Genomic DNA, 21,467 nt, shown 5'->3' on the forward strand with positions numbered 1-21,467 from the left:
AACAATATATCTTAAAATCAAAAATTATTATTATTACTTTTGTATTAACATTTTGGCTAGAAAAACAATAAAAAGTAAAGGCAATCTTGGGATTTACTGGATAATATTTGGATTTGACTAGCATATAATAAAAATCAAAGTTCCAAAAATGAAACAACATATAAAAACATTTGATATTTTTAATTAATTAGTTCGATTTGACTAGATAGACAGAAATGAGAGTATAAGGTGTATTTTAGTGGAACTAAACAAATAAATTGGATCCCTAAAGATTTTTATTTACATTATAATAAAAAAAAAAAAAAAATAAAAGGTGTCTGTACATTAGCAAAGTCGTTATAAAACGAATACATAATTCGTATTAATATTTGGATTTGATTGGCTGATAAAGAATTTGTAATATTTAGAAACAGTTTATTTTTCCAATTAATTAGTTAGATTTTACTAGATCAGTGGAACCAAGATCAAGCTAATTCCATAAAGTAACTCAGTTACTAACTTTGCTTTACTTCCATTGCAGTGGCGCTCCAGCTGCCTGCCCGCCTGCTCCAGTGTGCTGCGCGTGATCATTCCCGACGAGTGCAATGGATCGCTGCAGACCCGCACTTTGCCGGTGCGACCCCACACGACCACCCGCGAGGTGTGCCGCATCATTGCCCACAAGGCGCGCATCACGAATCCGCAGGACTACGCCCTCTTCAAGCTGGTCGACGGCGAGGAGACGCTGCTGACGGACGCCGAGTGTCCGCAGGATGCCCGACTGGCGGCCAAGGGCAAGCACTGCATGCTGGCCTACAAGAGGATCGATGCGAAGATAGCCTGGCCGACTGCCCAGCTGGCGGGACACTGATTCGGTCGCCCAGTTTACACACCTACGACATACCGCCCCGCCCCCCGCCAAACCCGCCCTGCCCTTCTTGCTCACTAACCAAGCATATTTGATTAATAATTTATTATTATTACATTAAAATATACTTAGTAGCCTGTAAGTAAAGCTAATTAATGCTAATTAGAAAACATCTAATGTGTACTAAACATCAGTATTGAGTTAAGTGTGTTTTTTTTTCCCGACCCTCGGGTCGAACCCCTTTTTTTTTTGCTTATAAAATGTACTATGCGAATAATACATATACACACATATATACGATATATAAACTTAAGCGAGTAGAGATGCAAAATCTGCACAAAGGAAGTGGCAAGGAGTCATCTAAACGAATCTACACTCTAAACATATATGCAGGCACGATCGTTCGGATCGTGTGTGCCACCACCCTGGAGACCAAAAGCACAGTTCAACAATCACAGCAACAATCAATCATTCATTCAATCAAGCGATCTAGCTATCTAGCGATCAGTGCATACCATCAAACTACACAAAAGGCATTTAGGTGTGAATGGGTTTCGTGTTTTTTTAAGAAGCTAAACCATATTATATTAAAGTATAAACCACTACATTTTAATATTTATGTTCGACTAAACACTGCTATCAACCCTCGAGATATACATAAATACATACATATTTTTTTTGTATACTTTGTAAAATATGTGACACATAATCCAAATAGCAAGCAAATAAATAACCAAAATAAAACAAAGGGTTCTTTTTAATTTAAGGAATGGTTGACCAAAAACGTCTATAGGAAAGTATGTTAATATTAAATGGATTGGCAGAGATATTTGATTTAATTCCCTAAACTAGACCTCTCTTTCCCCATCGAACATTGCTTTGCCACATACTTTGTGGCTGGCGATTAAATTTTAATTTTAATTAAAATTCATAATATATGAAATAAAGTAGAGCCGCTCTCGCCAGCCCGATCCCAGTGATTCTCCAAATGTTCCTGCTCTTTTGGGGATTAGAAAGGTGGGGGCTATCGCCCGGGATCACGACAAATCGAAAAAACCGGGAGCCATCTGGGGACTTAATTGGCCCCACAGACTATTCAAATCGAGTCAAAACAGTCGGCGCGACAGATAACGATAATGGACGGTGGGAGATTTGCAAAGGCGATTGTCGCCTGGGTCTCGAAATCAAATTGCCTATATATGCGGATTTATTGTCGCCAAGAATCGTTACTCTCTCTTGGGCTTGGGCTCTCCATGCGAAAATAGCCGAATCGAATGTCGCGATTTAATCTGGTGTATAGTAGAACTATCAACGCTCCTCTGCTCGCCTTGTTTTGATGGAAATTTGAATTCGGTGCGATAAGGACCACACACTCGCACGGATGACGGCGGACGGACAAATATACGGACAAACGGACAAGTGGACAGACGGACACGGGCTGAACTTTTAAATTCGCAACGTGTGCAAAAACGCACCGAAAACGCCAGCAAGTCTGCACAGAGAAAAAACACACATTGATATCACTGTCCCATTGCCAAATAAATATATAAGTATGATCCGTAGGCTTATCAATAAATATATTCAAAATCATTTTTCGTTGGTCCCTTAGAATTTATGCATAAAGAAATGTAGTTAACACAGTTAATTTATTACATCATATTCATTTATTTGGATATTTGGATTATTGCAAAATCTGTAGTTTTTCGGCTTGTACCTCTTTCTAGATTTTTAAAATTTCTAATAAGAGCTTTATAAATACAAATATATAAAAATACATTTTGAAAGGAATTCAATTATTTTGTGGTTATGATTTAAAGTTTTTATTATTCTATTTTGAATCCCCAAATCAACCAAATCGATCGAAACACAAATTATATATTAGTCCAAGTACAACCTTTTCTTTCTAAAAATTTGTTCGCGATAACCAATAATAACGCGATAATTATTAATTATAATTGATAGCCGACTAGCCATAAGCGCCTCCTACGTGTTTTAGTTACTGTTACCAAAAAGCGTTGGCTTATGATAATTTTTGAAAAATATGAAATGATATCTCATTGCTTTTGTGATGAAATGTTCAATTTATAAAATTTTCCCAATTCCTTGCAATAATTAAATCTGAGTCATTTTTATGTTACACCTTTAGGGGTTTTTTTATTTTCAGGGAGCTGGTCTGGGAACTTTTTCTTTGTTTTGCTATCGTGCAACAGTTGTAAATTGATACAGATTGGAGTTTGAGCAAGCCATATATTTTTGGTTTAATTATAAATAGATAGCTGGCCAACGATCGCCATCGCTGCGGCTCTCGATTTTTTTTTTAAATTTTAAGTGTGCTCTTATCAGCGCGACACAGCGACAGCAGCAGCAATAGCAACAAAAAGGTCCAATGACGTGATAATAAACAATTATTGCCACGCCAAATGGTCCCAGCCCCAAAAGCCCCATCCCCCGTGGCGAAGAAGAAGATTAAGGAGCCAAACATCGATACACTGAAAACGAATCGGTGGTGTTTTTAAAATTGCAGAGTTACAGAGTAACAGAACAGATAACATAAAAATAAATAAACCCATAACACTTTCCGTGTAATTAAAAAAAAAAATAAAATTTTCTCCAATTTTTAATTTTTTTTTATAAAATTTTAAAAAAGTTAAATGTTTTGGTTTAAATGCCAATCGATTGGAAATTTAATAACGAATTCAGAAAGGTATGACAATCCATACTCTAAACCAGTATTTTTTTTTGTTATAGCGAAAAAACTTTGTCAAAAACTATGACAATCAATATTTGGATCAATATTTCCGTTGTGTCGGACAAAAAACTTTTTTTTTAATTCGGGGTAATTCGGGGGTTGTATAGGAAAATGTAGTGTAAATGTAGTCATTGATCTTAAGCACGCTAATTCTTTAGTTTCATATGAAACATTTTCATAAACAGCAACTTGATGACCAAATCGGCCTTATAGTTTTATTACATTCACACTTGCGGCTTTAATTTGTTGATACACATTAAATGCAATCCTATTTTTTGCCGTGCAGCTGAAAATGACCGCAGGGGGCGCAGAAGGGGCGGTTCGATGTTTTGATTAGACGCCTCTAAGTACAGAAAGTCAGGCGGGCAATAAAAAACAAAAGATTGACGAGAGTAAATATATTGATTATTGCACGGATGAAGTGGGCTGTTCGATAACTTTCGCACAAGTCCCGAGCGAACGAGCCTATAGCTACAGCCAACTGGTGATTGGTGGGTGCAGATCGGTGAGGAAGTGGCAGCCGACGGTGTGCCATAAAATAAGTTCAAGTCTCGGTGCCCGTGTGATCAATCGATTCAATCTTTAGACGTTGAAGACCTTGTGGCAATTGAGAAGTTTTTGAATATCCCTTTTTTGTTGGGTACAATACGATCTGGGATTAAATGTATCCAATATGCTATCTTATATTTAAAGCTTTTTATTTTAAGGCATTCCATTTGCAATTTTTTTAATGAACCATAGTTATTCAAATAAAATATATTATTATGTTTTTTTTAAGATCTTTACTAATTTTTCACTTGTTGGATTACGTAAACAAACATTTAAAATTATTCAATTCATGTTATAAGTAAAACTTTCTACATATTTTTTATATACCTACATTTATTAATGAATATTACAATTTATTGAAAAAGTTTTTATTAAAAAACATTTTATGTTATTTTTGTTTACGAATAATTTCAATGATTCCTTTTCCATTTATTCGAAACTTTTTTTTCTTATGCTCATTTTAAATAAAATATACATTTTTTTTAAATTTTATAAATTTATTTATTTTTAAGATGTTTTTTCAAGATCTCATTCAATCAATTTGAATATGACATAGTTATAATAAAATCGTAATCTTCGTTCGCAGATGGATCATAAACTTCCCCAAAACTCAATGCAATCAGATCCGGGTTCCCCGTAATTTTGTTCACAACCAGATAGGAAAACCCCTCAACAAAGGACCCCACTTGCTTTAATATTTATATTGTTATATTATAATTGTTGAACGTGATCCAAAGTGGAAGCCATAAACAATTTCAATAAAATAATTAATGTCAAATAAATGATAAGGACGAAAGTATTTATATGGTTCCCAGAAGCCAGACAAAATCCGGATGGCCCAGCTTTTTCCGCCGCCGATAAGCGCCTGGCCCACCCGAAAAGCAGTCCAACTGCTTGGCCCACCCACGCGAAACCGCGTACCTTTGGCCCAGTACCAGAGTGAGTACTACCCCTAGTGCTACCACCACCACCAGAAGCACAGCAACAACACGGCCCGTGCCAATAATCGCATTACGCATACGCCTCGTGCACAGAGAGTGAGCAGGTGCACCTTGTTATGAAGCCTATTTAAAGTTAGCTACAGTTAACTTATATTAAATTAATTTTTTTCAATCTCTTACACATTTTACATTTTGAATGAAGTATATAATTCTCTTTTTAATTTGAAAAATTTGACAACTGACTATAGTTTTAAATTAAAAAATTGTTTATTTCTTTCTTTTTAATTGTAACCTCTATTTTTTTAAAGAAAAAAAATTATGATTCTTTTTACCAAATTTCGCATTTTTTATAAGGGGTCACATAATGATTTTGGCGAAAAATGGCCAAAATTAAAAGTTCCAGTTTTACATGATAATCAATTTGGAATTTTATAAGAAGTTCGACATGGTAATCAGGTTTCAGTCTTCAGTTGAGGATATAGGATTTTGATTATAATATAAATTAATGTTTTTTTTTCAAAAAATGGTCAAAAATAAATAGTTATAGGTTTGAGTACCACCAATTGGTAATAAAATGACGAACTCTACGACGTTTACATTCACTTTTCTGAACTTATTCGGTACCATGACGACTCAATTAAGAAAGCTTGTAAATATCATTGTATTCCATTCGAAATGCCCTGTAAATATGGTTGATACATCCTTCTATAGTAAAATGCTAGATATATTACTTAGCCGCCATGTTGTTCAGTACTTTGCTATCTGATAAATAATGAAATCTTAATCTAATAAAAAAAAACAAAGTAATGTGATATATGATATATATATATATATATATATATATATATATCACTGATTTAAACGCTACGAACAATGTAAATATCTATCAGCTATTTTTCTGTGTTCGTTAGGCTGCTCCAAGCCGCCGTCATTTTGCCCCACTGTGCGGCGGAGAGCGAGAGAAACCGCCCAGTTGGCGCAATCACAATCTGCGGCCCAGCCGAAGATCCAATCGCCTGGCGCTGATATAGTCATATAGTCGCAAAGTCGGCGATCTGAAAAGCGGCCGTCGCAGAGGCAAAAGCAAACCACTTGGCATTCGCGCTGGGCGAGCTGAACAGTGCGAGCGTCAAGTGTCGCGACGGTTTTTTCCACATATTCCGCTGACATCGAACAACATCAACAACAGCACCATCCATCCATTGACATCTGTTTTTTTGTTTTCTGTTTTCGTTCGCGTTGCGTTGCGTTATTTTTTTGTGTGTGCGAGAGCGTTCGAACGATCGATCGATCGACCAACCGATCATCATCAGTGGCAAACAAAGCGATCGAATCCAGCAGGACAGCTATTGCCATGGAGGTGTACACGTCCGATAGCTCGGACACGGACTCGCGGGAGCAGAAGACCCTGGACTTTGGCCGCATGAGCCTCGATCTCGTCACACTGGAGGACCATCTGGCCTCGCCGCAGAAGGCTCTGCTCCGGTCCAGCGGCGACATCGAGACCATGCTGCTCAACCACAACCAACTGGTCGGCCTGCCCCGCGTCCTGCTGCAGTTCGCCAATCTGAAGATCCTGGATCTCAGCTCCAATGCGATCACCTCGCTGCCGGACGCCGTCTGCCAACTGCCGCTCGTGACGCTGATCGCCAAGAACAACCTGCTGACCAACGCCTCGCTGCCCAAGTCGCTGCTGGCCAAGATGGCCAACGGAGGTGGCTCCACTTCCAACTCCACGCTCAAGGAGCTCAATCTGAGCGGCAACCAGCTGACCCACTTCCCCGAACAGGTCACCGAGCTGCGCCACCTCAAGTATCTCTATCTGGGCGGCAACAAGATCTCCGGCATTTCGAAGGATATCTGGAAGATGCAAAGGTGAGTTTTTAGTTCTTAGTTCTATTTGCTCAAGTGGTTCGCTTGGGCTGTGTCAACAAAATGACACATTTCATTGTTAAGACCAAGCGGTTTATTTAAGGTCTACTGGTTTCTAATACGATGGTCGTGGGAAAATTAAGCCAAGTTTCTTAAAACTATGAAATTTGAACTTTCAAGGACACCAAAAGGGTAAAAAACCTGATAAAAAATATTTACAAAATGTTGTCTTTAAAAAATTACATTTTTTAGTTTCGGTTTGATTGTTTCGGTTTCAGTTTAAAACCATTTTTAATTGGTCAAAAACCTGATAAAAAATATTTACAAAATGTTGTCTTTAAAAAATTACATTTTTTGGTTTCGGTTTGAGTGTATGTACAATTTTTAATTGTTTAAAAACAATTTTTTAATTACTTTTTATACACTTATTTTAGAGCCCAGACATTTTATAGTTATTAATCGCCTGATGTAATAACCCATGGTCCCTTAGAAACCGAAAAAAGTTACCCCACATTTTTCGCGAAATTTGACTTAGGGTCCGTGAAGGTCAAAAATGAAACTTAGACTGACAAACAATGGTCAAAACACACAAAAGGGCGATAAGTCTAAACAAAATTAATAGTATAGATAACGAAAACTGAGCAATTGGTTAGATTTATGAGAGGTTTCCCATTATAATTTCATCGACAGCGCCATCTTAATGAGGGGAAGGGGAGATTTTTTGACTCTATTATAAAATCCTTTATAATCAGAAGATCGGTCGATCAACAGTGGTTAAGAGCAAACAAAATTGGCATGAACCAATAATATTGTTTGTTTTTTTTTTAAATTTCAAGATAATAATTATTATTTTTAAATTAATTTAAAATATTTGAAACAAAATTGTGATATTAACAAGGAGAACGCTATAGTCGAGTACTTTGACTAAAGGGAGTTTGAGGGACCTGCTTTCTCCATCTAGCGGACATTTCATTGTTTTGGTTATAACTTTTTAACGGATTGTCCGATTTTAAAATTTTCTTCTGCATTTCGTGGGTATTAAGAAGCATAACAAGATAGCATTTAAAACATTTACAAAATCTGTAAAGATAATGATGCCAGGATTTTTAAAAAGTCCTTTACTCTACTCTCTCCCTGGTACTTTGACTGCAAGAATAGTAGTCAAGATTATTTGATTTGTTCGAGAGTTCATTGCCCATTCATTCGGTTTTACCCCCTGCAGTCGAAAAGGATGCGGAATTTCCCATTTTTGCGAGTGTACTCCCCTCCGCACTCCCCCCTTGCGGCTTGACATTGGCCACTCGTGGAGAAGGGGCGACGACTGTTGCTTTTGCTGTTGCCATGTATAAAAGTCCAAGCACAGACGAGATCGTAATATATAGCTATATAGCCGGGGAGCTGATAACGCCGGTCTGCCACTTGTCCGGCGGTTGGGCGGTTCGATGGATCGGTTCGGCGGACGGGGATGGATGGGTGGGCTGGTTGGTTCGGTGGATCGGCGTCGTAAAAGCCAAATCTATCAAAAACACGTACTCGAATCGACCCAACCGATTTGGTCGGCCCATAAAGATACGACCGTGTATTAATATAATAATAAACAAAGAGCAAAAATGGCACAAATAAAAAAAATCGCACAACAAAATTCCAAATATCAGTTGAAAAACAAATTAAACAATAAATAACTCTTTACTTGGCGGCTACCGACAGCCAGGTACCCTGTATAAAATGCACTTATATTATTTAATTACATTTTAAACTGTTTAGAATTTGGAAAGTATTCTAGTTATTATATGGTAACTGAAAGATACTAAACTGTTGATACAGTCCAGCATACTCAAGAGCTCTATGAATATTACCCCTTTAGTAAATTTAAATGGGCATTAGTTATCAGAGGGCCTGGACTTTGCAACGTCTACGGGGGGAATTGATTGTTTCGCACTTAAGACCCCAGGTATGTGAAGAGGACCCTACGGCCGGAATAGGGGGCAATAGGGGGTGTGCACTGTACAGTGTGCGCCATAAACTGTGACATAAGCCAAGTGATTCACCAACTGAAAATATGAGTACTTGTTTGAAGGGAGAAATTAAATATAAATAATGCTCTAAAAAGTAAAGTCTATATACTATCTAATCATACATAGACCATATATGTTTATGAAACAATTATTTCAATACTTTCTTTTAAATGGTATAGTTCAAGTTTTATCAAGTAAAAAAAAATAATATTTGTAAATAACATTTTACAAGTTCTGATAAAAAATGGTTTCTAGACTGGTGTATACTTAATAATCGTGTTTTAGTTTTATATTTAAAAATTATTAAAAGTATAGATTTATTAAATTGTTATATTATTTTTGGCTACGCCCAAGGCCAAAGTCAATCGATTTCGTTCTCTCCAAATGAGTTGAACTTTGGGTTTCAATATGTTTGTATGGGGCTACCAAAGCTCTAATCAAGTTAATTTAAATATTTTCTCTACGTAGACTCTCAATTTCTTCTAGAGCTGGTCACATGGCTTTTTTATAGCTTTTAATAGCGTTTCTAAGTCGAACAAGTTTTTAGTTATTAAAATATTAATTATCTTACTCTTGATCTTAATTACAATATTTTAATTTATTCATTAAATTCGACTTAAAAGACCATTTTTTAATTTTATAATATTTAAAATACCTGAAAGTTGTCTTAGCTTACGTTTAAATATTATATCAAAACTAAATCCTTGTATCCCTTTAATCCTTTGCAGCTTGCATGTATTGTCTCTGGGTGGCAATCAGATCAGCGAAGTGCCCGAGGCAGTGGGCTCCCTTAACCAGCTGCAGGCCCTCGTCCTCTGCGACAACCTGATCGAGATCCTGCCGACGAGCATCGCCCGGCTGAAGAACCTGAAGTCGCTGCTGCTCCACAAGAACCGCCTGCGCCACCTGCCCAAGGACATTGTGGCCCTGAAGAACCTGACGGAGGTGAGATCAAATATTATATTATAATAATATAGTAGACAATATTAAATTATAATAATATTGCAAAATTACAATATTAAATTATTATAATAATAATATAGTACCCAATATTAAATTATAATAATAATATAATACCCAATATTAAATTATACTAATAATATAATAGCCAATATTAAATTATAATAATATTATTATTTTACCCAATATTATATAAACATACCCCACCATTTCAAACCTAATCCCTTCTGTGCCTCTCTCCTCATCCACAGCTGAGTCTGCGCGACAATCCGCTGGTGGTGCGCTTCGTGCAGGACATGGCCTTGAAGCCGCCCACCCTGTTGGAACTGGCCGGGCGGATGGTAAAGGCCAGCGGCCAGCGACCAGGACCCTACGACATTCCCAGGACCCTGGCCGAGTACCTGCAGAGCGCCAACTGCTGCGTGAATCCCAACTGCAAGGGCGTCTTCTTCGACAATCGCGTGGAGCACATCAAGTTCGTGGACTTCTGCGGGAAGTACCGGGTGCCGTTGCTGCAGTACCTCTGCTCCTCCAAGTGCATCGAGCCGGAGCAGCCGGCGGCGCGGGGCTCCACCGTGCCGGCTGCCAATGCCAGCAGCGGCTTCATGATGCGCAAGGTGCTGCTGGGCTAGCCGCCCAGCCTCCTGGGCCCATATCCTTCAACTATATCAACCGGGAGCGCGTGCGGAGCGTCGACCGATCCGGTATCGGATTTGGAGCGGACACAGAGACACGAAATCGATATCGGATTAGGAATGGCAAGCGGAAACGGAAACGGAGAGGAAAAGATCAACGGAAATGGAAATGGAGATGGTGGCGGATCCACGCGCTCCGAGGAGTCAGACAGCCACCGCCTGCCGCTCGCCGGGATTCCTTTTCCTCTTCCTCACACGTTATCAAATCCAATTTGAACTAGCTTGCTAAGTGATTACGACCTGTTTGTTTGCTCGCCTTGCGTGCCAATTTCTCTGTTTCTGTTTGCTTGTTTGTTTGCCTGTTGTTATCCACACTTACACAATCTATACCAAAGAAACTCGGCTGGCTTTCACTGGGCGACAAAAGGATTCGAGTGGCTTAGTAGCTTAGTGGCTAATGGAGCATTTGGCGATAATATAAACGACCTTATCGGGCCCCATTAATTGAGTTGGCAACGGGTAACTTAACTACCATTAACTACTCTCTTTCTTAGAATTTTACAAAGGGCGTTTCTTATCAATAGTGCTAATAAATGGATCAGTTTTGCTCGGTTATCTTAGAGTTTGTAGACAACAATGTTCCATCCTTCCTATGGCATATAAAACATCTAATTTCTGATAAGATTTCAATTTAAAATCAAAAAATCTACAGTACGTCCTAAAAGATCCCTTAAAGATATTCTATTCTAACAATTTCTTTTTAATCCTTAAATGCCTATAATTTCCTAAAATAAAAATTGGACTCAACCTTTGGCTACATGCAAAGTGATCATGAGCTTATCTGCCTTTCCTTTATCATGCCATATTTTAGGTATTTAATTCTATAAGACTGGATGAGTCTTTTGAAAACCCCCTCAAGAATAAATACCTGCGTCGTATTTGTATGGATAGTGTTTATTGTGTGTTTAAGCCAACGGTCGGCACACAATACAATGAATATTCGTTTTCCGGCGGAGCCCATTAATAAGAGGCTGCCGACCGCTGGTTTAATCGCTCACATCTGGCCGAAGCTCGCGCCAGAGACAGTGTCTACTACTAGAGATTATGAAAAAAAAACACGCACACACGGGGAGAGGGTAAAAGGGAAACGGGAAACAGAGGCGGACTTGTCGTTCGTCAGGGATTGGTCTATAAAATATAAATACAAAACTAGAGGGGGCGGCCAACAAAAAGGGTCACAGATAATGGGGAACGGGATACGGGGGAACACGGAACAGGCAACAGAGTCTAGAGCTTGAGCTTGTCTCGGCCGCGTCTTACGGCTACAAAAATGGGGAGCTGCCGCCCTTCTTCTACTTCTTCTCCTCAGAGAGGCAGCGCATTACTCGCGGAATGGGGCGCTTTTGTCTTAAAATTCTAGTTATATGGAGTAGTAGTTGAATGTAGTTGTATTCGGCGCTGCAATGGGCCCGCTTTACTGGTCCATCACCTCCTGGCTGGTGTCGTCGACCTCCATGGCGGCCGGTTCGTCCTTGGCGGCCGTCTCCTCGGTGGCCATTTCGGCGGCCGGGCCGCTTTCGGCCATGACCACCTCCTCGACGCGCGGCTCCTCCTCGGCCGGAGTGTCCTCCATGGGCTGGTCGTTGAGGGCCAAAGTCGGCGGAGTGACGGCTGCCAAAGGCGAAGCCTGCGAATCATCGGCCGCATCGGCGGGCGGCGTCTCGGCAGCCGAGTCGGCGGCGCCCAGCGGAGATTGTGGTGTTGTGGCGGCGGCCAGTTCTTCGACCACAGGGCTGGAGGCTTCCCCATCCTGCGACTCCTCGACCGGTTCCTTGGTGACTGCCTCAGCGGCAGTAGTCTCGTCCTCTTTCTTCTCCTCTGCCTCTGCCTCTGCTTCTGCTGCTGCTGGCTCGGCGGCAGCCTCATTCTTTTCCTCCGGCAACGGCTCCTTGGCCGGCTCGGTTTCAGTCTTTTCGGGTTGGCTCTCCTTGGTCTCGGCCTCTGGCTTGGCCTCAGACTTGGTCTTCGGTTTCGATTCGGCAGCGGGAGCTGCTTCCTCGTCAGCGGGCTTTTCTGCTGCTGCTGCGGGCTCAGTCTCGGCAGCTTCCTTCTCGTCCTGCTTCTCCGCTGCAACTGGAGCGGGTTTCTCCTCCTGCTTCTCCTCCTCCTTCTGCTCCTTTTCTGCCTTTGCCTTGGCAGCAGGCTCCTCCTTTTCGGTCTCAGCCTTTTCAGCAGCCTGCTTCTTGTCCAGCTTCTCCACCTTTTCCTCCGACTTGTCGGTCTTCTCATCCTCTTGCTTCTTGGCGATCTCCTCCTTTGGCTCCACCGTTTCCTTCTTGCCCTCCTCCTCCTTCTCCTTAGCAACGGCTACTGGTTCCTTTTCGGCCTCTGGGGATTTGCTCAGCATCGGGTCCTCCTCGTCCTCGTCGGCAGAGGCCGGGGAACTCTCCTCCTGCTCGCTCTCCTTCTTGCTGCCGTTCACAGCCTGCTTGGCCTCCTCCACCTCCTCGTCGGGCTCCTCGATCTCGGCAGCCTCTTGTGGGGAATCAGTCTCATCGTTGTCGCTCTTCTCCTCCTTGTCCTTCTTGGCCTTGGAGGCCACGACGGCCCCTTCGGCCTCCGGCTCGGCGGGCACTTCATCGGCGGCCTCCGAGCGCTCCTCGCCATCGCCCTCGATCTCCAGCTTAGCCTTCTTGGCCTTGGGCATGTCGTTGTCCTCCGATCGCGGGCAGCTGACCTTCTGGGCACCACCCGCCGAACCGGAGCTGGGCGCCGAACCCTCCTCGGCGTTGCCGTTGTTGAACAGCGCCTCGTTCTCCATCTCAATGTCGATGTTGACCTCCAGCGAGAGGTCGCCGTTGACCACCGAGTCCAGGGAGTCGCCGTTCTCGCTTTCGGTGCGCTTGCGTCCCGGATCAATGGTGCTGACCACTGTGAAGGGATCAGGGAACATGGGTGAGTTTTAATCGTTTTTATGGGGTAAAGTGCAGGGCTTACCCAGAATGTTCTTCTCCAGGGCGCGCATAAACTTGTCGATGCGCGAGTACTGCTTGCGGGGATCGATCAGCAGCTCGCACAAGCGCTGCACGGTGAAAGGAGCTGCATTGAAGAGGTCCAGGCGCTCGAGCAGCGAGGACTTCATGGTCTCGTAGTTGAAGGGATCAACATTCGGGTAGTTGGGGATCTCTGCAAGGTGAATTTTTGATTAAGACTTTGGTTTTTAACCTGAAGTTTAATTTGCTTTAATTATTTCAAGCAAAAGTTAAACAAAAAATGGTCTGTTATGTGTAACTTTAATGTCAATTACTTAGAAACGATGCAAAAATGTTTTTTTCAGGGTAGTTGGGGATCTCTGCAAAGTGAGTTTTAGATTAAGATTTTGGTTTTTAACCTGAAGTTAAATTTGCTTAAATATTTTAGGTATGTTATGAGTAACTTTAATATTATTTATACAACTCTTAATACAACTCTGAAGTGTAAATTTGATTTGTGAACCCAAAAAGAGTTTTCTCAATGTGAAGTTATTACTTTGATTGGTTTAACTTCGGGTTAGCAAGGAAATACCATGGGATGAAATGATGATAATTATTTTATTCACATATCATTAAGCAGGGATGCTATTATAACAATTTTAAATGGTGGATAACCTCTAGTTAAAAGTTAACCAAAAGAAAAACTAAATTCAATGTCAAGTCCCAGGAGAACATAAGAAACTAGCCAATACTACGTAATAATGGTAATTCACATATAATTAAGCTGTGATGATATATTATAATGATTTTAATCGGTGAATAACCTCTAGTTAAAAGTTTACCAAAAGGATAGTTAAATTCAATGTCAAGTCCCAGGACAACATTAGAAACTAGCCAATACTACGAAATGATGGTAATTATTTCATTGACATATGTATCATTAAGCGGGGATGATATAATGATTTTAACCGGTGGATAACCTCTAGTTAAAGACACTGGCTTGAAAACTCACCCTCCAGACGCGGCGAGTCCTCGTTGAAGTGCTTGATCACGCTGAGTAGCTTCTCGCGGAACAGATACTTGAGGCTGGACCACTTGAAGATGGTGTCCCCGGTCTTGGCCACATACTGCAGGTAGTCCTCCAGCTCCTTGGGTATCTCCTTTTGCTTGAGCCGCGTGAAGCGCTCCAGGATCTGCAGGATCTCGTCGCTGTTCTCCATGGTGACCATTTAGGCGATCGCTGAGCGGGGGGAAAACTGTGCGGTGTGGGAAAGCGTGGGGGGAAAAGCGGAGCGGAGCAGAGAAGAGAGATCAAAAACCGGCCGGCAAGTGATGAAAATTTTCCTCCTCGAGGTAGACACACAAAAAACCGAGAGAAGAGAGAGCAACTGCAATTGTGTGCAGGTATGCGCAAACACGGACATGAAGCATCTTGCATCTGCCAGCTGTCCCCCTCTCTCTGTCTCTCTCGCTCTTTTGGTGGAGGATTCGCAGGAGAAAACTAGTTATGCTGCACACACACACATTAGTATTTGCTAAAATTCGCAAATGCTGCTCTCCCGTGTGTGTGCGTGTGTGTGTTAACGGCTGCAACTCTTGTTGCCAGGCCATCGTTGTAGTTGTTGTAGCTGTCTGCGCCAGACGGCCAAAAAAAAAAATTATATATGCGACGCCTTGCGAATTTCCATGGCGAACCGGCTGAATATTGGCACATCCGCTTTTCCGGCCAGACCCTGGCAGAATTTAAACCGCCCACACTTTCCACTCACCTGCACTAGCTGCGCTACTGCTTTCTATCACAACTTCGCCTTTTAACAGCACTTAAACCCAGTTGACAATTGGATCGTTCGTTTGGTTTGGATTTTTTGGATTTTTGCGAGCAGTGTGACCGTTCGATGCCGCCAGCGATGAGCGACAGTCGATAGTCGCGAGCCTGCGGCAATCGGTAGTTTTAGAGTGACCCACCTACTAAACATCGCCCTATCGATAGTCCTAGATATGAACAAAAGGATAAATATCGAATGTAAAAGTTACAAAATAACGGTATTCGCGGGTGAGGACATCCTACTATTTAAATATTTTATTTTATTTCGAATTAATAAAAATGGATCCAAATAGGTAACTTATTTCTTTCCACTGCCTCTCGGAATCCCCTTTCCTAAAGTTGTCAGGGAAGCTAAATTATTGCGTTCAACAATCGGAGACTCCACATAAACTTGTAATTGTAAAAACCAAATCTAACTAAAAGGAGTACAAGTCATGCGTCGACCTCCAACCATTTGTTGACTTGGCGCCCCAAATTGAACGATCAAATTAGTCGTACCTTTCGTTTTAATCAAATAACTTTGTTATCCAGCAACCACAAAATTTGGTAAGTGTAATTTAAGGTAAATTAAATAATGAATTTTAAGACTGGGCAAAGTTAAAAGACTCAAATGATATTAACTAAATGGAGTACTTCGTATATAAAATGGAGTCATTAAAAAACGAGAAGATAAAACGGAAGCAAGGAGGGTTTGATATAAAAATCTAAAAAATAAAACCGAAATTCCGAAATAATTCAAACATAACAAGAGAGAACGCTATAGTCGGGTTGGTGTCCCGACTATCTAATACCCGTCACTCAGCTAAAGGAGGTGCGAACGCGGGTTGGTGTCCCGACTAATAATTGTAACTCAGCTAAAGGGAGTGCGAGGGAGATAGATATATGTAGATATTTTGATTGCGTATAACTTTTTAATGAATGGTCCGATTTGAAAAATGTCTTCTACATTTCGATAGGTATAAATATACACAACAAAATTGGATTTATACTTCTCGGAAATCTTTAAAGGTGTGACCGCCAGGCACATTTTAAAATCGTTAGTGGGCGATTTTGGGCGTTAGAGGGGGCGTGGCGCTCGTCTGAAATAAACTTGCGCTGCGTAGGAAGCCCAAGAATATGTGTGGAAAATCTCAACCTTCTAGCTTTTGTAGTTTCTGAGATCTCAGCGTTCATACGGACAGACAGACAGACGGACAGACAGACGGACAGACGGACATGGCTAGATCGACTCGGCTAGTGACCCTGATCAAGAATATATATACTTTATGGGGTCGGAAACGCTTCCTTCTAGCTGTTACATACTTTTGCACGAATACAATATACCCTTTTACTCTACGAGTAACGGGTATAAAAATGGTACAAAATAAAGTTTAAAACTTGTTCTTTATAAAACCGTAGGCACCGTTGAACCGTTGATATTTCTGTTCAAATAATTAAAAAAAAAATAGATCGGACGATTGACATATTTCCGAAGAATTTTCAAAAAGTTTGTATAAAAAATTATAAAGAATTTTCAATATCAGATTTTAAAAAATAGATCCGACGGCTGACATATTTCCGAAGAATTTTCTAAAAGTTTTTACAAAAAAATATAAAGAATTTTCAGATAACAAATAACAGATTTTAAAAAATAGATCCGACGATTGACATATTTCCGAAGAATTTTCTAAAAGTTTGTATCAAAAATTGTAAAGAATTTCCAGATAACAAATTGAAGGGGAGACACCATGGCCAAGGACTTCTACAAGATACTGGGAATCGGGCGCGGAGCCAGCGACGATGAGATCCGGAAGGCGTACCGCAAGCTGGCGCTGCGCTACCATCCGGATAAGAACAAGCATGTCCAGGCGGAGGAGCGCTTCAAGGAGGTGGCCGAGGCCTACGAGGTGCTGTCGGACAAGCGGAAGCGCGACCTCTACGACGCGCTGGGCGAGGAGGGACTGCGTCGTGGTTCGTCAGAGCAGCGCAGTGATGAGGGCATGGCTTCCGGAGGATCAGGATCCTTTAGCTACCAATTCCACGGCGATCCGCGCGCCACCTTTGCCCAGTTCTTCGGCTCCAGCGATCCCTTTACCATGTTCTTCGAGGACATGGAGCACTTCTTCCTGCCCAACGACAACGAGGAGTTTAGTGAACGCACCGGCCGACTTCCCCAGGATCCGCCCATCCTGCACGAGCTGCATATTGCTCTAGAGGACATAGCCAGCGGTTGCACCAAGCGCATGAAGATCTCCCGCCTTTCGCTCACTTCCAACGGCCTGCCCATCCGCGAAGACAAGGTGCTCAACATCGAGATCCGTCCGGGCTGGAAGTCCGGCACCAAGATCACCTTTCGCCGCGAGGGCGACCAGTTGCCCAACCGAGTGCCCGCCGACATAGTCTTCGTTTTGCGGGACAAGCCGCATCGGGTGTTTCGCCGCGAGGGCAGCGATCTGCATTACACCGCGAACATTTCGCTGAAGGAGGCGCTTTGCGGTGCCCGCCTGGTGGTGCCAACGCTCCAAGGAGAGCAGCTAGAGCTCTGCACAAAGGGTGAGGTGATCAAGCCGCAGTCCACGCGCCGCTTTCCTGGCCACGGATTGCCGCATCCCAAGGAGAACAGCAGCCGTGGCGCCATTGTCGTCAGCTTCGCCATTCAGTTTCCGGACTCGATCTCCAAGCAGCTCACCTCCTCGCTGGCCAGCCTGCTGCCCAATTGATTAAATTATGGGTTTCCGGTTGAAACAGAAACAGAAACACGCTGATTTAGTTAATTATACGTGTAATGGTTAAACATATTTGTGCAGGATCAGGTTTAAACGTCGCCGGATCCCGGCTTGAACTGGGGATTGTGCGAACGGGCCATTTTGGCCCTTAGCCACTCGTCCGCGTGCCGCTGCTTGATGTGCACGTACATATTAGAACGCGAGCGGCATTCCTTCGGGCAATGCGGACAGTTGTACAGCTGCAGGCCCGTGTGTATGGCCATGTGCTCGTCCAGGTTGCGCTGCTGCTTGAAGGTCTTCTCGCAGAAGGTGCACTGCAGATTGGTGGTCAGCTTGTGGGCGTACTTCACATGACCGCGAAGAGCTGTGCGCGAGGTGCAGGTCTTGCCGCAGTGCGGGCACACGGTGTCCGTGCTGTCGTGCGTGAAGCGGTGCAGCCGCAAACTGTGCTCGTTCTTCAGCCAGACGCCGCACACCGGGCACTCGACGGCCGGCGCCACCACGCCCTGGTGCTCCAGCAGGTGGCGATCGAAGGAGGGCTTGAACTTGAACTTCTTGCCGCAGATGTCGCAGACGTGGCGGTGCAGGTCCTCGTGGATGGATTGGATGTGGCGTCGCAGCCTGTGGATGTTGGCAAAGCTGAGGGAAAAGAGGAGATTAATTAGAATAAGGTAATACAAAATGGAACTTGTAAGGAATAAAGGAAGCGAATTCTTCAGGCGATATTACCTAATAATTTATTTAACTATTTTAATTATGATAGATTTATAATATAACCCAATATTTTAATTAACTATTTTTATTATAATACGGTTTATAGGGTTTATTATAATAGGGTTAGTCATTTATTTAACTATTTGTATTATAAACCCGATTACAATAAAACGGGCCTACGATACTTTAGTTTGATGCCTAGCCGCGAATTCTTGAGGCGCTATTATAATAAAAATAGTTAAATAAAGTAGAATTTAAGCCTTGAAAATGTATGGGAACTCAGAGTATAAAGCCTAATTTAAATTTTCCATGCATACAAGAAAACTGAAGTATTTTCGATACATTGTAAAACTGTTTCGGATAGCTATTAAATTTATTGGGGGACAGACAGATGCATTACATGGCTGATCCAAATTATTTCAAATATAGCTTGCCAATTTCCTTATCTCTAAAGATTATGAATCTTTTATAAGCAAGGGGAAATTATACAGCTATCTCACTCATTTATGTGCGATTTTTAAATGCATTTTATAAGCACATATAGAAAACCATTCAGAACTTTGTATCTACATGAAATGAACTTGGTACAAATAACTTAATAATATAAAAGCAAGCTATTATTTTTTGAGACCTAAGAGTGTTTAGTTTTTTCCTATACATAATCATAATATTTCCACTATTCTTAATCAATCACATCTGAATAATTAATAATAATAGTTTTATAATATAATATTTAAAAATATAAATCCAAACTATAATTTTTGAGAGATCTAAGTTTGTTCAGTTTTTTCCTATACAGTATTGATAATCATGATAGTTTCACTATTCTTAATCAATCACATCTGGATAATTAATAATATAATATTTAAAAATAAAAAAGCAAGCTATAATTTTTGTGAGACCTAAGAGTGTTTAGTTTTTTCCTATAAAGTACTGATAATCATGATAGTTCCACTATTCTCAATCAATTAATCGGATTAGCTGCTAAAGCTCTTAATCTTAGTTAGCTTATAGTTTTAACTTTAAGTTTGCTTTATATAAATAAGTAAATAATCGAATTATTTGAAGTTACAGTAGATCTCTCTTTTTAATCCTCACCTCTTGCAGCAGATCTCGCAGGTGTGCTCCAACTGGTCGGTGTCGTGCTTGGCCAGGTGATTGGCCAACCGGCGCTCGCTGCTGAAGGTGCGCTCGCACTTGGGGCAGGGGAACTTGAGCACCTTGTCGATCTGAGCGACCTTGTTGTGCACCGTCTCAATGTGGGTGGCCAAATAGTCCTGCGAGTTGAGCGACTTCTGGCAAATGGAGCAGCTAAAGGGGATAACAAGCTGCTACAGAAATCAAATCCATATATATAAATCTTTAAAGAACTCACGTAAATAGATTGGGATTGACATGCTTGCGGATGTGATCCATAAGTTTGGAGGCTCGCGTGAAGATCTTGCCGCAGCACTTGATGTAAAACTCTCGCTGATGCGCCTCCAGGAAGTGCGTCTTCAGCTCGGAGAGGTAGGGAGCACTAAACTCGCACAGATCGCAGCTGGCGCTCATGTAGCTGGCGATGGCCTCCTCGTAGCTTTTGGCCAGCTGGGCGCGGGAGCAGCCCTTCGGTTTGCGCTCGAGCACGGCCTGCAGTTCGGACTCCTGCACCTCGGTGGGCGCACGCTGCTCCGCTGTTCCTCCAGTCGCCCTTCTCCTTCGCCGCTTGCTGCCGTCGTCCAGCAGATCCTCCAGTTCGCGGTGCAGGGAATGTGCGCTCTCCGCCTTGTTCGTGCGCACCTTGGCCTTGCGCTTGGGCGGCTTGGGCCGCATCTTGGTCTGCAGCCGCACCAGGGGCTCATCTGTGAAGGAAATTAGTTACAGGTAACCATAAACAAGAAAGAAGAGAATAACCACCATCCGAGGAATCTTCTTCTGGCTGCATCGCCTCCGGCTCGCTATCACTGGCCAGCAGGCGGGGCTTCTTGTCCTGCTCCTCCTCCTCGGAGCCGCAGGGCAGCTGCTCCTTCACCTGGCCCGGCTCCCTCACCTCCACACTGTCCACATTCACGTCTAGGACGCTGCCCAGTAGGCTGAGATTGTGCAGGTCCAGCGGTTTCTCGTCCATGTCGCCCGCCGCCAGCGGCAGCTCATCGATGTTGACGTCCACGTCGACGCCGCCCGTCCACTTCATCGCCACGCAATCGACGTCCACAGTGAGGAACTCCTTCTTCAGCGAGCACTGCTTCTGCTCCACCAGCTGCCAGAAGCCGTTGAAGTCCTCCAGATGCTCGCAGCAGTCGGTGCAGACGCTGGTCGAGATGCCGTCGTCGGGCAGGATCTGTGTGGGAATCCTGGAAGGTTACTATCTCCTGACCAATGCAGCTCCTCCACTCACCTCCAGCTGCAGAAACTTGGCGATCATCTTCACCAGCCGCGTCTCCGCCAGCGTATCGTCCGTCTCGAAGAGGAAGACGGCGCTACCGGGACTGAGGCACCGCAGGCACAGTCGACAAATCATTATGCCTGGGAAATCACTGCGCAAACTGGCTAAATAATATGTTTAAACAAATTTTCGTTGCTGCTGCGCTGTAAACAACAACATTTCAATTAGGGATGGCAAAACTCCCCGTCAGGTGTGGTGGGATTCCAAGGGGTGGCAACGCCAGCATCTAGGGTATTCCCCTGTCCCCAGAACTGCAAT

At 42.6% G+C, this 21,467-nt stretch overlaps 5 protein-coding genes across 10 annotated transcripts in view; 3 read left to right on the plus strand and 2 right to left on the minus strand.

Annotated features, from left to right (window-relative positions):
* The window catches only part of spri (Src homology 2 domain-containing protein sprint), a 116,643-nt gene extending 115,048 nt beyond the window's left edge, over positions 1-1,595 (plus strand). For all 6 annotated transcript variants that reach the window (XM_017146761.3, XM_070218166.1, XM_070218165.1 and 3 more), the window contains one exon: positions 521-1,595. In XM_017146761.3, the coding sequence (XP_017002250.3) occupies positions 521-850 (330 nt within the window). In that variant the 3' untranslated portion in view covers positions 851-1,595. The remainder of the gene's footprint in view (positions 1-520) is intronic.
* Positions 1,596-6,129: 4,534 nt separating this feature from the next.
* Positions 6,130-11,403, plus strand: LOC108060904 (leucine-rich repeat-containing protein 58). Its single transcript, XM_017146838.3, has 3 exons — positions 6,130-6,961; positions 9,702-9,918; positions 10,185-11,403. The coding sequence occupies exons 1-3, from the start codon at positions 6,441-6,443 to the stop codon at positions 10,563-10,565; spliced, it is 1,119 nt and encodes a 372-aa protein (XP_017002327.1). The 5' UTR covers positions 6,130-6,440; the 3' UTR covers positions 10,566-11,403.
* Positions 11,404-11,504: 101 nt separating this feature from the next.
* On the minus strand, positions 11,505-15,465 carry PPP4R2r (Protein phosphatase 4 regulatory subunit 2-related protein). Its single transcript, XM_017146836.3, has 4 exons — positions 15,310-15,465; positions 14,553-14,796; positions 13,566-13,754; positions 11,505-13,499 (listed from the first exon to the last, which is right to left on the minus strand). The coding sequence occupies exons 2-4, from the start codon at positions 14,767-14,769 to the stop codon at positions 12,043-12,045; spliced, it is 1,863 nt and encodes a 620-aa protein (XP_017002325.2). The 5' UTR covers positions 14,770-14,796; positions 15,310-15,465; the 3' UTR covers positions 11,505-12,042.
* A 220-nt stretch (positions 15,466-15,685) lies between these two features.
* LOC108067042 (dnaJ protein homolog 1) lies at positions 15,686-18,064 on the plus strand. The gene is made up of 2 exons (XM_044393070.2): positions 15,686-15,911; positions 17,060-18,064. The coding sequence occupies exon 2, from the start codon at positions 17,093-17,095 to the stop codon at positions 18,062-18,064; it is 972 nt and encodes a 323-aa protein (XP_044249005.1). The 5' UTR covers positions 15,686-15,911; positions 17,060-17,092.
* A 45-nt stretch (positions 18,065-18,109) lies between these two features.
* On the minus strand, positions 18,110-21,413 carry LOC108060862 (transcription factor grauzone). The gene is made up of 5 exons (XM_017146771.3): positions 21,162-21,413; positions 20,681-21,104; positions 20,160-20,625; positions 19,883-20,095; positions 18,110-18,709 (listed from the first exon to the last, which is right to left on the minus strand). The coding sequence occupies exons 1-5, from the start codon at positions 21,282-21,284 to the stop codon at positions 18,160-18,162; spliced, it is 1,776 nt and encodes a 591-aa protein (XP_017002260.2). The 5' UTR covers positions 21,285-21,413; the 3' UTR covers positions 18,110-18,159.
* Positions 21,414-21,467: the final 54 nt, after the last annotated feature.

Source organism: Drosophila takahashii, chromosome X (assembly GCF_030179915.1).
Source record: "Drosophila takahashii strain IR98-3 E-12201 chromosome X, DtakHiC1v2, whole genome shotgun sequence".
Classification (NCBI taxonomy): domain Eukaryota; kingdom Metazoa; phylum Arthropoda; class Insecta; order Diptera; family Drosophilidae; genus Drosophila; species Drosophila takahashii.